Source organism: Alternaria metachromatica (assembly GCF_023757995.1).
Source record: "Alternaria metachromatica strain BMP 0045 chromosome Unknown scaffold_1, whole genome shotgun sequence".
Classification (NCBI taxonomy): Eukaryota; Fungi; Ascomycota; class Dothideomycetes; order Pleosporales; family Pleosporaceae; genus Alternaria; species Alternaria metachromatica.
In genome coordinates this window covers 1476908-1491205 of record NW_026055492.1, presented here as the reverse complement: position 1 = coordinate 1491205, position 14298 = coordinate 1476908, and the positions used below count along the sequence as shown (strand labels likewise).

Below are 14298 nucleotides of genomic sequence, written 5' to 3'. Positions count from 1 at the left end.
CCCAACTGTTGCCAATACTTTATCCATGCGAAGTGGAGGTTCGGCTTGTTCACTTTGTCAGCCTGTACGAACATTAGGTATGCTGCCTATGATATGGCCGACCTTTGATTTGCCGTAGCCTCCTGGGTATCTCATCCTTCTAAGACACTGATGAACGCAAATATCAAGACCTTCCCGAATGGTAATGTTGAGTGATGTCGTCTTACCGGTTAGAACAGTAGTCTGCCTGGGAGCTGAAGGATCGCTAGAAAACCGGGGACTAACGACGAAAGTAGGAAAAAGCGACACAGATACGCCTTGTCATCCCCCCGGAAGCGCCGGTGGAAAGCAACTAATCTGTGATGGAGGTCGAATTGCCAAGTCCGCGGGACAGTTATAAGCCACCTCGCCCACCGACTCAATGCTCAGCAACACCTTTCTCTATCAGCTCCACTTCTTCTTTCGAGACAAGATCGACCACTCGACCCCAACAAGCCACCATGAAGCTCTCACTTGCCCTGATCAGTACTCTGCTTACGAGCTCCCTCGCACTTTCGGTCAAACGACAAAACGATGTACCCTCCTGCGTCAACGGCGATGTTGCCGACAGCAACGGCGGTCCATACGAGGGTGGTATGTAATAGCAACTGCCGGCTTCGGTCCCTTAGGTAAAACAAGCTGACACCCTATGTTTAGGCGCTGAATGTGAACAAGACTGCTACTTGACTGAACAGGAAGGGGACAGAGTCGATCAGATTTGCAAAGGGTACTGCACTGGAACACCGCTCGTGACAGGAACTGTTGTGTACAACTGCTATGGAAGTGGCTGAAGCGTGTACGGAAAGCCTTCTGGGGCGGACTTGTTGGAAACCCATTGTGTCAGAGCATTACATAGATACTTTTACACACCAACCTTCAATGGATGACTTCAACTTAAGCACCGCATAAATGCTTGTCTTCCGGGCGTACATGCTTATCCCTCGTGCGTGTACCTAGCATAACTATGTGTCAAGACGTCATCTTCTCGCCGATCTCTATATGAGATTCGTTCTTTACTATGAGTTCGTAAGGCTCGACCGGCAATACGGCTTACGCCCGAAACTCATCGACGAATGACAAGGCGCATGGTTGAAGCGAGATCCCCACACAAAACGCCCCGCAGAAGATTACCCCGGAATACACCGCGGACGTTGGATCAAAGTGTTGTGGTTTATAGTGGTTAAGGTTAGCTGCCGCCGTGACTAATCGAAGCAGGCACGTGGTGGTTGTGGGGGCTACATAAGGCGCCCCGAGGCACCCCGTCCGGGTCTTGGTAAACACCACTACCAAAATCAGACAATGATCGGGACGACCGTGCCACCCAACCCCGCCTCAACGTCGCAACGCTAAGGAAGAATATGTGCGTTGTTATGACCCAGCGATGTCATTTGGGGCGTACATGAGTCGGGTTTTAAGAGAGGACGAATGACGACAGTGCTAAGAGCAGCTGCAACCGACGAATCTACGCGACCAGCGACAGCTTCAGACACTGGAAGCGACAAGGAAACGTTCCGTTCCAACCGATTAGCCGGTGAGATGGTCTGAGCCCTTACATGCAATAAGCCGCAGTGTGACACATGACGAAATGTCCCATGAGTATGCCTTACTCTTGGCAAGAAGCGGATGGCCTTATTATGCAGCGATGTCTGGAGATGGAGTACAAACACCCTAGCCGCCCCCCACGCTCGCATCTACTGAGATGGGACTCGTTCAGAACCGCATCCAGACTTGATAATTCTTGCTGTTTTCGAGACTCTCCCTAAACCTTTTGCTTCAGCATTTCCAATGCAGCTCTTCCAAGTCATCAAAAGATCGGCGTTTCTAGCCTTGCTTTCTTCTCCCTTCTACGCACATGCACAAGCATCCCAGAACGCAGATGGGCAAGAACTAAGCCCATACAAGTTTGTGCCCTCCCCATGTATCGGCACAAGTCAACTAACCGTTCGATAGTCAGAACCTGACGCTCCGTTTCTTCAAGGATGGCCACGACGACACGTGTAACTACTACGACTCCCGCGACGCCTTGACCTTCACTACGAGTAGTATTCCCATCGTCCCGCACTGTTTCAGTCTTGGAGACCTCTTTGGTGGAAACGCCACGCAGGGCTTTGTGAACCAGACATGGAACCTCGGTTCTAACAGGTTTGGTGACGAACAAGCGGGTATATACTGGACGCTTCTCAACGCCGACAAGTACGACAGATCAGCAAACTACTCTCGGGTCCTATACCGCCACCATGTAGTGCAGGCTTATGACGACATATGGAAGGAGGGCCATCTCTCAAATATGATGGCTACCGTCTACGGAGGGGAGGACTGCTCTGAACTCGATCCTAACGATGACCAAAACTTGCTGAACTGGTTTGGGTACAGCTGTTGGAGTGCTGATGAGGGTGATTGTGGCAATACACCTTACCCCCTCAATAGTTTCAATCTTGCCTCAGTCGACCAGAGGTCAGACCGCAAGTGCTGGTTGCATTCGGAATTGGGCGCGGCTGTGCATGGATTCTCGTCTTCTCGGGCGATAATGGGAGCTTTCGCGAGTGTATCTCTAGCTGTCTGGCTGGCCTTGTAAGGTATCTAGATGTTGACAGGAGAATTTGTATAGCTAGACATTGAAAAACTCAACCTCAAGCGCAAAAGAAGTGATTAAGGCAGAAAGTGAGCACACGGCATTGTGACTGTGCCACAAGTAGGGCCGGACTGCTTTCACCAGCGCGGATCCAAAGATTCCGGAAACGTGTTACAGAGTGACCAGAAATCATGATAAAGGTAAGAAGTTCGGAATGTCATTACGCCTATGTATGCCCAGCCTTTTGAACCCAGTGTCCAAACGCCAGCAGAAGAAGAACAAGTAGACAAGACAGATATACCGCTGCCGCTGCCCACATCAAACGCCGTGACTATGCAAAAAAAGCCCAACACGGGGGTAAAACGCCAAAACTATACACCACCACAATCCCAGCATCTACCCACTCCCATGACTTCTCAACTTCCGCCCAGCCGCAAGACCCGGGCCAACGCTATTACCGAAATTCGTAATATTCTCCCTATCCCCACGATCGCCAGCGACACCAACCGTCTTCCTCGTCATCTTCTTCATCGGAAGCTTACTTGTATCATCGCCATTGGTTCGCGCCTTCTTATTCGGAGGGCCGCCGTTCAGCGAATCGCAAGAAGACTGGGATGCGAGATGGGGAAGTGGCTGGGTATGAGCTTCCTGCGCCACCACGTTAACATCTAGCTCCCGTAGGGAAGAAGGGTTGCCTGTGGGGAGGTGCGAGATGGTGTGGGCGTGCGCACTAATTGAGTGCGAGAAAATGGGCTTCTTGCTCGTGTCGGCGAATATGTCGGTTGGAGAGGAGAGGTTGAGCGTTCCTGTGGCGTCGTCGAAGATGGGCTGTTTCGAAGGGCTGCGCGTTGTGGTGTCGACGGGTGCGGGGCGGTCTCGAAGACGGGAGAGGATGTTCTCGTGTGCTTCGGTGCGTGGGAGGGTGGAGGGGATGGTGTAGGAGACGCGCTGGGGTGTTTCGCCGGTGGGGTTGTATTCGATTAGATTCTGGGTCCCGACGACCTCGCGGAGCTCGTGTAGCGGTGCCCGAATGTCCGCATCTGCAGCAAGCGATGGCAAAGTCTCCTTCAATGTGTTTGCTTGCGCTGACATGTCGGATTCAAGAGACTGAACGCGATCGAATGAAGTGGATAGATGATCGCCAATGCTAGAGTATGAAGCTGCTACTGTTGACGACAAAGCGGCCAGCGATGCTGTATGGGCGGTGTGGTGGGTGTTGTTCTGTTCGCGGATGCGGGCTACGATGTCATCCAAGGATTGAAGCTGAGTGTCCAGGTGTGCCATCTGAGCCTCAACAGTCTTGACAGTGCTCTCGTGGACGGATGTAGTCGTGTCCTTGATCGAGGTGGAATGCTGAGTCGCGGCTGCAAAGTCTGACTTGATCTTGATCTTGACGGCGTCTCTTGACTTGGATACACCCGCCAGGATGTCTCTCGACTTATCCGACCATACAATAACGCCATCAGCATAAGCATCTTGCTTCGTCTCGAATGCAGCGTTGGCGGCGTTCATCTCCTCTCGTACAGCCGAAAGCTTGTCTTCTAACCTCTTCTCTTGCGCGTCGGCGTTTGCGTTGATGATGGCAGTAAGCTGTGAGAGCAGTTGTTGGCGGTCTTCGGCTGACTTCTGTTTCTCCTCGTTCACGACCTTCTCAAGTTGGCCCTGAGATGTCTTGTTCGCCTCGACCAAGGCCGCGTTGGCCTCTACGACCTGTTGGTGTAGTCGCTCGTTCTCGATTTGCTGGTCGTTCAGATCCTTGACTAGATCGTCAAAGGTGGTCTTGAAGTCTCGGCCGAGCCCCGCATAGGACGCGTGGACTTGCGTGTGGAAGGCGTCGAGTTCCGTGATGATGTTCGCAGAGATTGTCTCCGCCGCTGCTGAGAGCTCATCGAGGCCTGCGCCGATCTTCGTCTTGACGTCTTCTCGAAGAGTCCTAATCTCCTCCAGGACTTCATTCATGTGGTCGCGCGCTTGAGCTGTCTGTCCGTTGACTTCTTGTTCGGAAGTCTGGTATGCCTCCATCTTTTCCTGCAAGAAAGACTGCGAGGCGCCAAGCTGCTCAAGTTCATCTCTGACAAAAGCTTGCATACGTTCCGATATCGCGTTCATCAACTGTTCTTGCTGTTGCTGAAGCTCCTCTATCCGGTCCTCGACCATACGGGTGGTATCGACAACCTGGGTTTGGGAAGAATTCCAATTCCGTCGGTTCTGCGATTGAAGTTCTGACTTCCGTCGGATCTTCGATCGTAAACCGTCGATAGCTGATGTGGTCTTGCCGAGTGTTGAGATCATCTCTTTCCCAACCTCTGCAAGCTCTTGCTCAGTCTTCTGATGCGCCTTTCGCAATTCCGCCTCTTCAGTAAGATTTTGGCGCGTGTGATCCAGAACAATCTCGGTCTTCTCTAGGATACCCTTGGTGCCGTCCAAAGCTAGTTGAGTTTGTTCGTTGTCTTTCTTCAAGGTCTGGAAGTTTGTCGTAAGTTTGAACAGATCCTCCACCTTGTTGCGCAGGTTGACCTCCATGGTTTCGAGCCGGTCACGTTGCTCCTCGCTAAGGATTCGTCTCGATTCGCTGACTGTTGTGATCTCTTCGTAATTCTCCTGTGTAAGATAGACACCGTTGCGCTGCCGGGTCGCTATTAATTCGCTCTTTAGCTTCTCGATTTCGGCTGTGTACTCCTTGAGCAGGGTCTTCTTGTTGATGGCTTGGTTCATTTGCGGCTTGTTGCGAATATTCTTCGCGCGGAATGCGTAGTCGAGGGTGGATATCGTCTCTTCGAGGTTGCTCTTCGCTGGCGACAAGGTTGCAATGATGCACGTCTTTGTTCGGCCACCCAACGAGTCTTGCAGCAGGCGGGTGAGTTTTGACTCTCGGTACGGGATATGCGAGCTGCGTTCGACGAGTGCGTTGATAACGCGACCCAGTGTTAGCAAACTCTTGTTGATAAGACCAGCCTCTGCTGCGCGCTTGTTCTCAGCACCACTGCGCTGGATGTTCTCACTACCCGCAAGATCGACGAGGTTGAGCTTTCCGGCGCTCAGGTATTCCTGGCCATCTTCTGTTGTTCGCTTGATGTAGACGGTAATGGTGAAGACGGTATGACTTCGCGAACTGAGGTCGTTGCACTTGGTCGCAGCTACCTGTCGCTTGTGGCTGCCGTTGCGCAGCATTGTGATACCCTCGGCAGCAGTCTTGAGATGGCACTCCTCCATACCCTGGACCATGGTGGTGGTGGAGCCTTTCTTGCTGTTATCGTCGTAGATCTTCAGCTTTGTCGCGTCGTCTGGTGAAAGCAAATCGCGAAGTTCTTCGTTGTAAAGTTCGATGAAGGAGCATTTGACGGAGTTCTCGATTTCGTCGGTCTCGAGGCGTTGGAAGAGCGCGTACAGGACGCGTGGAATGATACCGGCGGCATCTGGAAGAGGGAGAACGTTGGAGATGTCACCAGTCATGGTGTAGGTCTTTCCTGTGCCGGTCTGACCGTATGCGAAGATTGTGCAGTTGAAGCCGTCGACAACCTAGATGGTTATTAGCAGAAGAAGATGGTTCTCTTCCGTTCCAACTCACTTCGTCCAGGATAGGCGCGACAACTTCGTCGTACATCATGGCCTGGTCGGCTGCCGGAGAAAAGACCTTGTCAAACTGATATGTCTTGTTGCTCAGCGCACTCGGGCCCATGGAAAGGTCTACAGCTGTGCCCCTGATTCCGTTGGTCGACACCACGACGCCGCTGTTCTCGCGCACTTCGCGGTCATTGCGCCCTCTACACCGGACGACAACGTTGATGTTTGTCTCTTCTCCTCCCTCGCTTTCGAAGTCTATCTTGCGCTTTAAGGGCGATGATCGTGGAGCTCGCGCCGAGGAAGCTACTGATTCTGCTCTCGATGAGCGGCCGTCCATGGCGGGTGTCGCTGAACGGCCACGCGCCAGATGGGGCGGGCGCGTCGTGGGGGGTCGCATGCTCGTGGTATTCCGCTTGACCGGCGGTCCTGGCCGCGGGAGTCCAGACATGGCGACGTTCGGGGAGTCGTGAAGGCGGATATGCGGGTCAGGGTGACATGCGTCTGGTGTTGCGGAACCTGCACCAAGGTAAACAGTCAGTAAACACGTTCATGCAGGGATCCTGCTTAGCTCAGGGGCACAGACCACACGCTATCAGCCTTCGCGAACACGGCGCGCTACGTCAATGCAGCGCATGCATGCACATCTCCATCTATATCTCCGCATACATTAGGTCTTCATGCCTTGATCACTGAGCCGATGCAATACATTCAAATGATATATCATTAGCTTCATCCTGTGCAAACCGTTGAGCTCCTAGTCAACCCAACTACCTGCCTGCGCGTCTGCCCCACCACCCCTCATTCACCGCGATCGTGTCGCGGTCTGTACTTCATTGATTAGAACGTTTTCACAACATCGATTATTGTATCGCTTTACATCGGCTTCGTTGGTCTTCATTCTTGTGTTTGGGGCTGCACGGATAGACCCGGCGCTTTGTCCTCGTGGACACAGCACGCGCCTATGAGCTCCCTGCTATCTACGAGCTAGGCAGCACATCGATTGACAAACACACTGCGATAACTTACTCGACTCATACACTTAACACATACCCACTATGGAAGACGGCATCATGCAGCTACAGCCTGGGCGCAGTGTAGGCTTCATGAGTCCGTTGCGACCATCCTTCCCAGATACCAAGCTGACTGAGACACAGCCCTCGGTTGCTCCCTACACGAGGTACTGACGACGATCAAAGCCGAAGTTAAGGCTTTCCCACGCTTCCAACTCTACCACGACGAACTACGACCCATATCATCACCCGTACAAGTCGTCCTCCCTGACAACGGTCTGCGCCTACAGTTCGACGGCCCCGACCAGCGCCTGCGCCTCATCGAAGTGCTCGATTTCGCAAAGGCCAAGTTGGTATACAAGGACATCGACGTATATAAGCCTGGTGAGGGAGGCTTCTCAGGCGGCGTATCAGGCCCGAGGTTTCGCCATGTCTACGACAAGCTGCTGGGACCGACGTATGGCGGAGAGTACATACCCCCGAAATCCGAAGACCCAAACGCGAGCGGCACATACAATCTATCGTATCCAGGGATAGCGTTCAACTTCCCAGTTCAACACTCCGCCTACTCTCCAAAGAAGGACTTCATCTCGCTTCTGTCCTCGTCAGCTACTGGGTCTGCAACATCCATGGCGGTCTTCAACGGCGAGTCATGGCAGAAAGCCCGTGGAACATTGTTCACAGCAATACCGCCGAATCCGAGGTCGTTGGCCCTAGGCAAAGCAAAAGATGGTGGCCCAGACGAGATCGAGACGGTCAAGGTACACGGAGAGGGTAGGGTCGAGCTCGTCAGGCGCTCCAGTCCTCCATTCTGGATCGTCCTCAGCGAGACAACGCCACAGGATTTGATCATGGAGCTTGGTGCCCCAGACTCCATCTACCGCAAGAATGATCATCGCCTATCAATACACAAAGACCGGAGGACAAGTGACGCGTCAGATCTCTCGCCTGGGGGGCTCACTCCAGATGATGACTCAGACCACGGCTCAGTGGTCAGAAGCGACGACGAAGATGCTTGGGAAGATGATGATGAGGCCGCACTGGAAGCTCAAGAGCGAGAAGTCGCAGCGGCTGAGCACTTTTATAATTACTATCATCATGGCTTTGACATTCTCCTCTCCCAACCTACGCAGATCTCCCCACCTTCTCCCACTGCGGAGAGACACGAGTCGGAACTACATGCGCAAGGCGAACTCGGCGCGCAACCCCTAAACCACCTCACTGCAATCAAGATCATATTCCACGGTAACGTGCCTGGTTCTTACCAGTTTAACCGGCACAGACGAAGCAGATGGACGCTCGAGCACGTCCCCTCAGCCATGTACCGCGATCCCCTTAGTTCGGAGATGGGCTTTGGAGACATTTCCGGTCGGCTGAAGGAAGTGTTCAAGCCATACTACGACAATGAAGAGCAGGAGAGATTACAGCAACGCGGCATGGCTCTGAACAGAGGTTGGGGCGACAGCCCTGGTAGTAGCTGTGAGCTTCTTGGTGGATGGGAAGAGAGTTCCGGGAAGAAGAGCAAGTTTGCGAATGCTGGAAGTGTCTTGATGGAGGGCGCTGCGGATGTCGGGAACGTGGAGCTCTTTGGATTTCCGGGCATGGTGTTTGAGGTGCTGAAGAACGGAGCTGTGAGCTCGTTGACTGTGTATTGATAGGATATGATTGCTGCTGGTGGTGCCTGGAGGAACTGGGACGCGTTGTGGCAGTGCACATGTGCTGAGGGTTTTCAGTACTAGAACTATATGTAGCAACTGTTCATCACATACATTGCCCCGAGAATCCATCGTTTCGACAGTTGTGTTAACACTTAACACGGCATCAATGGCTGAACACGAGACTATCTCCGGGTTATCACCGGATCAGCCGAACCATCACCGAGCCCATCTATGGATCCAAAAATATTGGAACTCTAACACTTCCCCGCCGATTCGCCCGCCCATGATGCTATTATGCTAACCCCAACACGCATCCTCCGCGCATCATGGTCAAACACCCTCCGACTGCCAAAATCTAGCTTTCCGCCGCGACCATTAGCGTCAACGAACCCAACCTACCTACGACGATGCACCGATGACCTGTATTCGTGGCAGGCGAGCCCCGAACGCGTTGTACGTTATGGACACCTGGAGAAGCGGTTGAATGGACAGAATGGCGAGGCGGAAGACAATGCGCCAAAAGAGACATTTACTTTGCATGATGGACCGCCATACGCCAATGGGCCATTGCACATTGGACATGCCTTGAATAAGATCACCAAGGACATCATCTGCAGACACCAGGTCGGACAGGGAAAGAAGGTGTCATATATACCTGGCTGGGACTGCCATGGTCTGCCCATTGAGATCAAGGCTCTGCAGGCGCAAAAGAAGGATGCGGCGCAAGCCGACCCTGTAAGCGTGCGCGACGCTGCGCGCGAACTAGCGACTCGAACGATTGAGGAACAGAAGCGCGGCTTCAAGGAATGGGCTGTCATGGGTGACTGGGACAACGCATATCAGACGATGGAGCGAGGCTTTGAGATCAGACAGTTGGAAGTGTTCAAGAGCATGTTTGAGAAGGGCTTGATTTACAGGCAGTTCAAGCCCGTCTACTGGAGCCCGAGTTCGAGAACAGCGCTCGCGGAAGCCGAGTTGGAGTACGATGAGGGTCACAAGAGCTTAGCTGCTTTTGTGCGATACCCAGTACACCTTTCGGATGCTTTAAAGAACGGGGCTTTGAAGGAGGTAGACCGTGAAGTTAGCGTAGTCATCTGGACGACCACGCCCTGGACTTTGCCGGCGAACAAGGCGATTGCAGTCCACAAAGACATGCAATACTGCGTAGTCAAGGACGCTGAGAAGGATGGCGAGCTGATCCTGGTCGCAGCTTCACGAGTAGCGGAGTACGAGAAGATCCTTGAGCAGAAGCTCGAAGTAGTCATTGCAGACGTGCGTGGCGCAGATCTCGCCGGTCAAGTTCAGTACGAGAATCCGTTCCAAAAGGCAAATGGACTACAGCCGATAATCCATGCCGACTTTGTCACCGACTCCTCAGGTACTGGACTAGTCCATCTCGCTCCTGGACATGGTATGGACGACTACAACGTCTGCATGGCGCTCAACGTTCCAGCTTTTGCCCCTATAGATGATGCTGGTGCCTTCACCAAGGACGCTTTTCCGGAACAGCCCGAGCTTCTGGAAGGTCTACCTGTCGCTGATATCAAGAAGTCGGGTAGCAATGCTGTATGCAACTATCTCCAGACGCTGGACATGCTTCGGGGCAAGCAAAACTACCGCCACAAATATCCCATCGACTGGAGAACGAAGGAACCTGTCATCACGCGCGCTACTGAACAGTGGTTCGCCAACGTAGAAGGTATCAAGGACGCGTCGATGAAAGCAATTGCCGACGTCAACTTCATGCCTGAGACGGGTAGAAGTCGTCTAGAGAGCTTTATTCAGGGACGGAGTCAATGGTGTATCTCGCGACAACGTGCTTGGGGTGTCCCTATCCCCGCCTTGTACAAGGTCGAGGGCGACACACTAAAAGCGGCCATGGACTCTGAGACCATCGACCATATCATCGGGGTAATCAAAGAACGTGGTATTAACGCCTGGTGGACGGACGCGCAGGACGATCCAGCTTGGAAGCCGAAGCATCTCACCGGAACACACGTACGCGGTAGAGATACCATGGACGTCTGGTTCGATAGTGGTACCAGTTGGAAGCTCCTTCCGCAGCAAAAAGATCAGCCTGTTGCCGATGTATACCTCGAAGGCACTGACCAACACCGCGGCTGGTTCCAGTCATCACTCCTTACCCACGTCGCAACCCAGCCTTACTCGACCGAAACTGTCAAAGCACCATACAAGACTCTAATCACCCATGGCTTCACGCTCGACTCCGACGGCCGCAAGATGAGCAAATCTCTCGGCAACGTCATCTCACCATCTCAAATAATGTCCGGCGAACTTCTCCCACCCGTCAAACGAAAGAAGCAAAAAGGCGTCAAGCAAGACCCAGCCACTAAGCACACACCAACATACGATGCCATGGGCGCCGATGCTCTCCGCCTCTGGGCCGCAAGCAGCGACTACACGCGCGACGTCACAATCGGACAGCCTGTGTTAATGTCTGTGAACCAAGCCCTCCACAAATACCGCGTCACCTTCAAATGGCTGCTAGGCATCTTCTCGCTTCCATCGTGCCCACCACCCTTCACCTCTTTCAACGAACTTACACCTACCATCGCCGAGTTCAGCGAACTCACTGACCGCCTCGCTGTCCACCGGCTAGTACAGGTTAGTGCGGAAGTACACAACCACTTCGGCAAGTACGAATTCTTCAAAGGCGTCAACGCGATCAACAAGTACATTTCCATGGACCTGAGCGCCTTCTACTTCGAAACACTCAAAGACCGGGTGTACACTGGCGATATAAGGGACTGCGAGACGCTTCAACGCGTTCTGGGACTCATCTTTTACGAGCTGTTGCAGATGCTTGCTCCAGTCTGTCCGCTGCTTGTTGAAGAAGTATGGGACCACGTTCCTGCGGCGCTCAAGGAAAAGACTGCTCATCCTGCACGCGCGGTTTGGTCGCCTCTTCCCGCGCTCGCCGCATTTGAATCTGCTAGTCTGGAGGCCATGAGCGAGACAACTAGCACGCTGGGCGCAGCCATCAAGATCGCACAAGAGCGCCTCCGTGCCGAGAAAAAGATCGGTTCAAGTCTCGAGAGCGCAGCGACGGTTTACCTACCCAAATCGACCAACCCCGAGAACTTCTACACGGAACTCTCGGCTTGCATGCAGCCTACATTTATCGCGTTAGACCAACTCGAAGATCAACTCGCTGGCCTCTTTGTTATCAGCGGTCTCAACTTTTGGACACCAACAGGGTCGTTTTTTGCGAACAATGTGTTCACGGCGGAGGATTCTGATACGATGAAGCGGCGGTCGCAGTGGTGGGAGGAAGAAGCGCTTTCGAGCGACGCGGGATTGTTGGGGGAGGCGAGGGTGCTGGTGCATCCGCCTAGTGGGGAGAAGTGTCCGAGGTGTTGGCGGTTTGTTAAGGAGGAGAAGGAGGAGATTTGTGGGAGGTGTAAGGGTGTTGTTTCGCAGTAGCTTGGCCATCAAAATAGACTCTCACGGATTGTATTGTAATGTACTATAGAAAAGAATGAACGAACACCCCATATCGGCCGGTCAGGCAGCCTCCGTTGCCACTCATGTCGTCGTTTGTGCGATGACGTACTCGTAGTCTTTCTTGAGAGGCACAAGCACACCCTGATAAAACCTTTCCCTGAAGTCATCATCATCGAGGCTGAACACTGATGTTTCGAAATTGCAAAGAACACACCGCTGTACGGCAGTTGCGTAGTTCGGCAACTCTCGCGTGCGCAGTCCGTTTGCCAGCCGCTGAGCTATGAGAAATTCGGTAAGTCTCGTCCGTCTACCAGATTCTAGATCATCTGCGATTTCGAATGTCTGGATCGGTTTTCCGTATGACAACTCTAGCAGTGCGACACCAAGAGCGAAGACAATACTGTTCTTGATGATGGCGATCCGTTGGCTCGATGCTGTCGGTTTTGGATTCGAAGGGAACTCTCTTGATATATACGTTTGGTCTGATAGCACCGAAGAATCTAGAATGCAGATGTCATTCAAATCCCACGTCTCTTCCAGCCATGGAGTGTCATGAAGGTAGTAAACTGCAGAAGCCAAGGTCAGGGCTAGCGTGCATTTCTCGTTGACGTGAAAAGCAGTGCCTTGCGCTTCCAAGAGTTCTTGTAAGCTGTGTCTTTTGTCTGCTCGGCTTGCAGTAGGGAGACGTAAAGTGTGGAGATGGTGTTGGGCAAACTTGCTGTGCAACACTCCAATACAATCTGAATTTGGAAAGCTTTTGAGCGCTGTGCACAGGTTGTTGATACTTGGAGCTCTCTCTAGACAGTCCCAGTGATGCTGCTTTACTTTGTCTGTATGTATGATGATACTGGGTATCAACGAGCCATTGCCGGGCTTTGTCGCAGTAGCTATATCGACAGTCTCAATCTCGACAGGACATGCTTGCCAAGAAGCAGTAGTACCGGGTATTGATGTTTCAAACGTAAAGACCAGCTTGAAGATGGAGTGGTTGCGTTTTTGGTAGTCGGCCTGGAAATCTAGGCAGAGGTTTGCTTGATGTGTGTACGTGCACATGCATTTCGAAGACCATCGGGAATTGATAGCATCGTACAACTTCTCTGCTTGCCCCCGAAATCTCACAAGAGAATCTGTATCGGCTTTTCGCTTTCTTTGTAGTCGCATTGGTTCGAGTGATATTGCTCCCGCCGTAAGTCTCGAAACGCGGTCTACGTCTTCCTCAATTGATGACAGTAGCCGTTGATAGTGCTTCGACTTGAAGCCACCCTTGATCCTGACCCAAGGGTCATTGAAAAACCGATCCCGTGCGTGGATGTCGACGTTCCCTGTGGGTGTTGTCCATGGCGGCTACCACCTGTCAGCGAGCGCTACCCAGGTAATGATGGTCAGTGGATACCAACCTGGAAGTCGTCGCCTAGCTGGAGTTTCCTCCCAAGGAGCCTGAGCCCTTTGTTAAGCTGCTTTACCGCCAACTTGAACGGTACGTAGCTGCTACCCAGTCGACTTCGCAAGGCGTCGTTGAGCTCTACGCTTTCCCATGATGGACTGTCGTGCCTTTCTAGCAACTGATACAGTTGAATATCTGATAATGCCAATGGGCACAGTAGGTCCTCGCATGAGTTTCTGTATATACAAGCGATTGTAACGAAGGAGGCATGCATATGTCCGAAGACATCTTCATACTTTCGCATGCTCCTGATGGTTGAAAGCTGGGCTGATAATTAGCGATGGTTGTTCCAAAGACGGGGATCAATACTCCATCAGCATAGTGTTCCAACGCTGATATTATCAATGGGATTGATCCCAAAACAACACCTGCGACCTCAAATCCCGACATGATGGGCAGGCCGGCAACGTGGCAAAGTCCGACGAGTGTAGCCTTGGACCGAGCTAGTCCTTCATGGTGCAGCGAGAAGACTTCAAATGAATGCTAAGTTCCAGTATGTTATGATCTTGGCAGTCGGGGTATCTTGGGCGATAAAATGGCCTAAAGGATCTTGTAAGCGTCTGGTGA

The 14298-nt window shown here is 52.6% G+C and overlaps 3 protein-coding genes across 3 annotated transcripts; 2 read left to right on the top strand and 1 right to left on the bottom strand.

The window, feature by feature from the left end:
- Positions 1–479: 479 nt before the first annotated feature.
- J4E83_000482 (uncharacterized protein) lies at positions 480–2876 on the top strand (the record flags this gene model as incomplete). Its single annotated transcript, XM_049327444.1, has 3 exons — positions 480–616; positions 1969–2385; positions 2831–2876. 3 exons carry the CDS (start codon positions 480–482, stop codon positions 2874–2876), a joined length of 600 nt encoding a protein of 199 aa, XP_049193589.1.
- A 110-nt stretch (positions 2877–2986) lies between these two features.
- Positions 2987–6491, bottom strand: J4E83_000481 (uncharacterized protein; the record flags this gene model as incomplete). Its single annotated transcript, XM_049327443.1, has 2 exons — positions 2987–6109; positions 6159–6491. 2 exons carry the CDS (start codon positions 6489–6491, stop codon positions 2987–2989), a joined length of 3456 nt encoding a protein of 1151 aa, XP_049193588.1.
- Positions 6492–7209: 718 nt separating this feature from the next.
- Positions 7210–12266, top strand: J4E83_000480 (uncharacterized protein; the record flags this gene model as incomplete). The annotated part of the gene is made up of 3 exons (XM_049327442.1): positions 7210–7261; positions 7309–8795; positions 9258–12266. The coding sequence occupies 3 exons, from the start codon at positions 7210–7212 to the stop codon at positions 12264–12266; spliced, it is 4548 nt and encodes a 1515-aa protein (XP_049193587.1).
- Positions 12267–14298: the final 2032 nt, after the last annotated feature.